The sequence below is a fragment of the Panthera pardus genome, unplaced genomic scaffold (assembly GCF_024362965.1).
Source record: "Panthera pardus isolate Hobbes unplaced genomic scaffold, ASM2436296v1 HiC_scaffold_325, whole genome shotgun sequence".
NCBI classification, from domain to species: domain Eukaryota; kingdom Metazoa; phylum Chordata; class Mammalia; order Carnivora; family Felidae; genus Panthera; species Panthera pardus.
In genome coordinates this window covers 253,498-260,939 of record NW_026526905.1, presented here as the reverse complement: position 1 = coordinate 260,939, position 7,442 = coordinate 253,498, and the positions used below count along the sequence as shown (strand labels likewise).

The 7,442-nt window shown below is 40.6% G+C and overlaps 1 protein-coding gene across 2 annotated transcripts; it reads right to left on the bottom strand.

Annotated features, from left to right (window-relative positions):
• Nucleotides 1-891: 891 nt before the first annotated feature.
• On the bottom strand, nt 892-6,593 carry LOC128774492 (P antigen family member 3-like). 2 transcript variants are annotated; one of them, XM_053893572.1, is made up of 5 exons: nt 6,487-6,593; nt 5,327-5,418; nt 4,356-4,464; nt 2,404-2,554; nt 892-1,020 (listed from the first exon to the last, which is right to left on the bottom strand). In XM_053893572.1, the coding sequence occupies exons 2-5, from the start codon at nt 5,408-5,410 to the stop codon at nt 1,017-1,019; spliced, it is 348 nt and encodes a 115-aa protein (XP_053749547.1). In that variant the 5' UTR covers nt 5,411-5,418; nt 6,487-6,593; the 3' UTR covers nt 892-1,016. The 2 variants fall into 2 exon arrangements, with proteins under 2 accessions (XP_053749547.1, XP_053749549.1); XM_053893574.1 differs by lacking the exon at nt 6,487-6,593 and adding an exon at nt 5,530-5,558.
• Between the last annotated feature and the right edge of the window lie 849 nt (nt 6,594-7,442).

The following is a 7,442-nucleotide window of genomic DNA, read 5'->3' as shown; positions in this document are numbered from 1 at the left end:
GTCACTCATGAAGATATTAATACAAATTCTAACCTAATTAATATGATGTAGGTTATTCAGAAAGATCATAGATCATGAACATTCCCTCCCAGCAGCGTATGGTTGACTTAAACATAGGAAAATATTAGGGCGCCTAAGTGGTTCAGTCGGCTAAGCGCCAGACTTCAACTCAGGTCATGATCTCACGGTTTGTGGGTTTGAACCCCACGTCAGACTCTGTGCTGACAGCTCAGAGCCTGGAGCCTGCTCCAGATTCTGTGTCTCACTGTGTCCCTGCAACTTCTCGGCCGACGCTCTGTCTGTCTGTCTCTCTCTCAAAACTAAATAAACATTAAAAAAAATTAAACATACGAAAATATGTACGAAATTCATTACGTTAACAGATTAATGGAAGAAAACCGCTACAACCATCTCAATAAACGTCCTACAAGTGCTTGATGAAAGTCAACATATATTCAACAGAAATGTTGTTAGGAAACTAACCTAAGAATGGAACTTCTTTTATGTCACAGTAAATACAGTCAAATGCTAAAAATTTTCTAATTCCGATCAGAAATAAGACAAGGATGTCCAATATTTACCAATACTTCCCAACACTGTACTGGGTGGGTCTGTCCAATATTGTGAAATGAGAAAACAAAGAGGGGGGATAATGTTTAAAATAGCAGGAACAAACTGTTAGTATTCAAAGATGATAGAATTGTGTATGTTGAAGCTCATAATGGATGTTGACATACACCTCTGGCATTAAATCCTATGCAGCAAGGCTTCTGGAGAGAGTACTGATGTACAGATATATCTGCACTTACCAGCTCAATCAGAATACAAAATTTCAAAAAATGACACAATTTTCAATAGCATCTAATACTTAGAGTAAGTTTAACAAAGGTTTGAAAAGAGTCTTTGGAGAAAGTTGTAAGATTTTATTGAGGGATTTTTAACAGTGAAGTGTCCTTCCTACATGAGAGCAGTTTGCATGGTTTCAGCTTCTTCTTGCTTACACTTTCGGTTGTCCTTCACCTGTAAGACAGACACAGAGTTGGAAACATTACTCAGCAGAATTTATTTACATTAAATTAATGATATACAGAGGACACTATAGTTTTTATTTTATAAGATAGAATTCCAAGCGTATGCTTTACCAACATTTTTGGAACACACCACACTTCCTATAGGTACAAGAAAAGAAAAAAAACACTTCAGGTTCAGAACAGATAAAATGAAATAAACCTATTAAAAGGTAGTTTCATTTTTGTATCTTTGTGTTTAGATTCAAGTTAGTTAACATCTAGTGTCGCACTGGTTTCAGGAGTAGAATTTAGGGATTCATCGCTTACATATAACACCCATGCTTGCACCCTACTTGATGTAGGGAGAGTGCAGAAACTAGAAACCAGACTATCTCTTGCCATTTTATCACTCAGTCATTTGAGCCTTCATTGGGGAAAGGTTTCAAAATGCACGTGTTCTGTAAGAGCCACAATAATTTAGAGTCTGACAAAATTTAAGAACAGGTATCCAGGTCTCCATAGAGAAAAACCAACATCAAGCAGTGTGTTTTCTTGTTCTCAGTAGCAATGAAATCTCAACTCAGATGTTAAAATTTGACCAAAGATGTTATCTGATGACAAATAAATCATACAAAATGGAAGATTTTTGTATTCCATGTATATTATCCAATAGAACCACAGAATACAAAAATCAGCGATAAAAACTGACTGCAATATATCTGGTTTGAAATCACTAAATATATGAGCCAAGATGCATTCAGAAGTGAAGGGATCCTCCCAGAATCACACAACTTATGTTAGAGCTGGTATTAGAACCTACTTCAGTGCCTCAGCATATTTCATACAAACTGGTATTTACTCCAAATCCATTTTGTGGTTTTTAAAAGAGGAAATTATAGAAGATTCTGAATTTAAGTAGCCATCAGTTAAAGTATTTACAGTGTATTTTATTTATTTTTTAAAGTCTATTTCCTTATTTTGAGAGAGTGAGAGAGAGAGAGCACAAATGGGAGAGGGACAGAGAGAGAGGAAGAGAGAGAGTCCCAAGCAGGCTCCATGCTGTCCGCACAGAGCCCAACGTGGGGCTCAATCTCACAAACTGTGAGTCCATGACCTGAGCCAAATCAAGAGTCAGATGCTTAACTGACTGAGCCACCCAGGCGCCCCAGTATTTACACTTTATAAAAAAGGAAATGGTTTCATTTTTTATTATTTAAGAAGGCTCTGACCCAATTTAAGTCTATATCTGATAGGGTATAAGTCAGGCAGTCAGGAAATTAGGGTCTGAACTACTTATGAAAGCTACCTTTATGTGTAAACTCTGTCATTAAAGTATCAATAAAGTCATATCTACATAAGTAAAGATATAATATTCAGGAAAATATCTGCATACTTTGCATTCTCAATGGATAACATATCTGCTTCAGGCATCTTCACGGGCTCCAGTGTTGGGACATCCGCCCCCTTCACATCACTGTCATCTTCACTTTTGCCCCCAGTCTTTGGCACAGGCAGTTCCTGGATACCAGATTCCAGGTCAGGGCCTTACCGAAAAAAAAAAAAAAAAAAAAAAAAAGATGATAATCAACTTAAGGAGTAAACATAAAATATAAAGAAAGAAGTGATAATATGTATTCTTGCCATTATATGAAATACAAGCCTGTAGACTTAGGGTAACAAAAAAAGCGATGGAAAGATGGACTTCCCATCTTTGTTTTCCTGTAATATGAAACCTTATTTCAAATAACAATCTAAAGAGAAACCACACTAAATCTACATTTGCATTATATTACCACAGTGTACTAAGAATAGAGAGCATCAGCTAAGAAATCTTAAATGTACACCATGCACAGGATTTTTTTTAAGTTTATTTATTTATTTAGAGAGAGAATGATCAGGGGAGGGGCACACAGAGGGAGAATGAAGAGTATCACAAACAGGCTCTGCACTCCTAAGTGCACAGCTGGATGTGGGGCTCAAGCTCACGAACCCTGATATCATGACCTGAGGCAAAATCTAGAGTGTGACACCTGACTGAGTGAACCACCCAGGCACCCTGCACCATGGATAGGATTTTAATGAAAATGAAAATTTAATTTCCTGAACAATTAGCTGAGTGCATTTGTGGGCCTATGACAAATCCTACACTAGTGACATACATCTCCTATTGGAGCAACCTGAAAGCTATTTTGTGAAATTTAACTAGTTAGATTTAGGGGCAAAGTCTCTCTCTATAACTTATGATAAATGAATCATGCAGAGAACCAAGTATCAAAAATAACAGCAAAATATTAGTGACTTATAGTCAAACTTCTGTCTTACAGTGAGAATAAAGGGAGCAGGGTGGAAAGAAATTAATGGACTTTGTCATCAGTCCTATCGTAGAAACCTCTTACCAGCGAATTCCTAAAATAATCCACGGCCTGAATGATGTCAATAATTCCATACAAGTATCTGATGAAAATACTTTCTTTGGAAGCTGGTAATTTCCGTTTCATGATCATTTTAAGATACTTTTGATTTTCCTAATCATAAGTTGTTAAACACCTCCTAAAGCCACTTAAAAATCACACTAATATAGTTTACCTATATGCCAGTCTCCCAAATTATACAGCGTTTCCCAAATGTACCATATCAAATGATTAAGCAAAGGAAATGGTGGCTCTCATTCCTCGAGCCTTTTTCTGGAGTCTATCTCTTGCTCCACTGAACTTCATTTATTCCTGTGCCTGTACTACACTATTTTACAGTACAGACACATTTGAGTATTAAGCATTTTATACAAAAGCATTCACATTTTGGTATAACAACACAGATGGTAGGAAGTACAAAAACCGTGTAATGAAATATGAGTTATGTCTCCATGTGTCAAGCAGTCTTTGGCAAGCCACAATCCCTGAACCTTAGTTTTCTTATTTATAAAATGAGGCTACCATCCCTATGCAAATCTTCTTTATTCCTGATGTTATAAGATATGCTGACTTGGCACTCTGCACACACTGTTAAAACCAGCTTACACTTTTGATGCAGGGAAGGAAAAGGCCACGCAAAAATGTTCTAAGAAGAACAAATTCAACTAGTGAAAAAATGTATACTTTTGTAGTAAACAGTTTCCTCTGATTTAGAACAGACTGCATGTTCAAGCAGATTAAATCTTGAAGAAAAAGGGGAAATTCGTTAGAGTGAATACAGCTGTAAACTATACTCTATTCACATTTTGAAACAATTTTCGGGAAATGGCTGAGATTCTCTTCTAAGGTTTTGTTTTGTCCTGTTACGTCATAATGCGTGATGCAAAAATATACCCTGTGCCCCCATAAGCATTCTTTTTCCCTTTCCCTTCACCTTCATCCAGAGGTGCTTCTTCAACTGCTTTCTCTCGCTCCGGCATAATATCCTGACACTCAGTGGGTGCCTCCTTTTGTTGAGGCTGCTCATCACTGGGCTGCTGGGCCTAGGGTGTGCGTGTGTGTGTGAACAAAAAGTTGCATTAATGCATGCCAATAATATAAACCTATGTTACGCATTTTATATCAAATAATAAATAAGTATAAAAACACTTATAAAATATAATTCTATATTGTATTCCTAAAAGTTATATGGCCATTTATATACACATACATATAATGGAATATTAGTCATCAAAAGGTATTAAAATCTTGCCATTTGCAACAATGTGGATGGGGCTAGAATGTATTATGCTAAGTGAAAGAAGTCAATCAGAGAAAAACAAGTACCCTATGATTTCACTCATATGTGGAATTTAATAATAAAACAGAGGAACATATGGGAAGGGAAGTAAAAATAAAGGAGAGGGGGAAACAAATCACAAGAGACTCTTAAGGATAGAGAACAAAGTGAGGCTTGATGGAGGTAGGTGGGTGGAGGATGGCACAGATGGGTGACAGGTGATAAGGAGGGCACTTGTGATGAGCGCTGGGTGTTGTACGTAAGTGATGAATCACCGAAGTCTACTCCTGAAGCCAATATTGCACTGTACGCTAAGTAAAATTTAAATTAAAAAAGAGTTACTCTTCCCACAGAGTAGCTACCCGGAAGAGGTACCCACAAGCACTCTGGAGGCTATTTTAAACTATGCTGGGATGGATACGTACAACTTGTTGTTAGTAAGCATGAGAAAGGAGTCATAGGGTATATTTACCCAGGGAACACAAGTATGGAATCCTTCTGGTTCAATGTTTCCTGCCCCTTCCCAGCAAAGAAACTTTTATCACTGTATCTGTACGTTTGTAGGTCAACAAAATTTTCAGAGAAATAAACTGATGGTGTAGAACATCAATTGCTGAAGTACTCACAGCCACAGGTGCAGCTGGCTGGTTAGCCTTGCCATCATCCTTTCTTTGTTTAGATTTAGATCTTGTTCTCACACGCCCACTCATTTTTCACCCTGAAAGTAGAATATCAGTATTTGGAAAATGTATTCTAAAGGCTAGGTACACCACCTCCAAGGCGTAACATTTTAATTTTTTTTTACTTTGAAAATACTTTCAAAATCAACCTTGCGTAAGGATAGTGTACATGCTGTGGTCACACCAAATAAACGGGCTGCAAGATCATTCACATCGGCCAAACTGGCAGTCAAATCACCTTAAGGACAGGAGAAAACGCGAGGCTTAGTTTCACAGCTAGATTCCCCATCATAAAGGCATGTGAGAAAACAATGCTGGATATTTAAACCTGAGTCGCTATTGTTTTCACATTCCCAGTTACTGGGCCCATTTTACCCTCTTAAATAAGGTTTCCCTGGAACACAGAGAAGTCTTAATCGTTTGCGTACTGCCTATGGCTGTCTTCCCACCACAAGGGCTCAAGGTGTCTAGTTTCGATACTGACCAGTGAGCCGGCTCCTCCCTTGACACCCTGCACAGTGCGATACAAATCTCCGGGACGCAGCTCCAACCCCACACCGTTCCCCGTTTCCAGCCCCACGCACCGTTTTTTGTTTTTTGTTTTAAGTAGACTTCACGGCCATCCTGGAGCCCAGGTGGGGCTCGAACTCACCACCCTGAGATCTAGACCTGACCTGAGATCCAGCGTCAGCCACTTAACCTACTGACCGCTCCCCACCCCGCCCACAGGCACCCGTTCCAGACCTGTTCTGTACCGCCTGGCCCGCCTCCCACCCAGGGTCCCACTGAGGACTCTGGCTTCAGTGCTCCGCCGGCACTTCCAGGTGCTTGCAGGACTCAGATACCTCAAAGAACGCCCCCAAGACCCACCCTGTCTTCACCTCCCCCGTCCTCGGCCGCCAGCTGTCCTCACTTGTCCCCGTCCCACCACCACGAGGACGAGGGCCATGGCGGCCGCGACGCCTGTGAGGAGAAGAACGCTAACTCCTGGCAACTTCCTCCTCCGAGGCCACAGATCTACCGTCCCGACCCGCCCGAGGCCCACTGGCACTCTCCTCACAGTCACTCACACTTAAAGTCCTGGAAGGACTGATTTGTGGACCTACCGGTTGAGGGCAGGCAGCCAGAAAGACCACGACACCGCCCACACCACTCCACGCCACTTCTTCCTCAGCTCTGCTCACAGGACGCGTGGGCAGCAGGGCGCGTGCTCAGCAACGGTCTTTCTTAACAATGGGCATGCGCAGGAAAGGCCTGGTACAACGTGTGTGCGTACTGACGTGGATATGTGCGTACTGACTGGGTGTATGCGTACTGGCGTGGGTGTATGCAATGTTCGTGGACTTCTTCCCACGCCTGCAGCCAAGGCGTGGGAAGGCAGTGTCCGCAGAGTACCCGACATGGTGCTTGAAGAGTGGCCTTTTTCCTCCTGCCCGAGCTCTCTTTTGCAACCACATACTTTGGGGACAGACAGTTACAAGTCACCGTTAGTGCTGAATGTTTCTCAGAAAGATATCTGTAACAAAAATAGATACTAAGTACTTTAATACTATTTTTATACATGCTTTGATCAATCATTCCCTTCCATGCTTCTGGGTTTGCTGTCATACTTGAGTGAATTTGCTCTCCTCTGTATAATAAATACATTAACAACTGTTTTCTTTACCTTTTTTGCTTGTGTTACTGCACATTCAAACCTGTGGTTTGGTAACTGATTTCTCTAAGTACCTGTGGTCCTTCAATCAGTGCACATTTCAGAAGTTTCTATCGATATTGGTCCTGGGGTTTAAGCTCAGTCCACTGGTTCATTACGTTCAGTAATGGTGACTATGCTTGTCATGTACTGTGCTTTCCAAAAATCAAACAACTTGATAATAAAGCTGACTTTACTGGATAACTCTGTCAGGGAAAACACTACCTGGACAGGGTCTTAGCAGAGTCTTTGAGGTGGCCGGACAGGAGAGATACGTATTCAAATTGTGAAGTCGGAGTAGAACAATTCTTTCAACGTTGGGGGAGGTTGTGATGAAGACTGAGTAAAAATAGGGCTAAAATGGTGTAG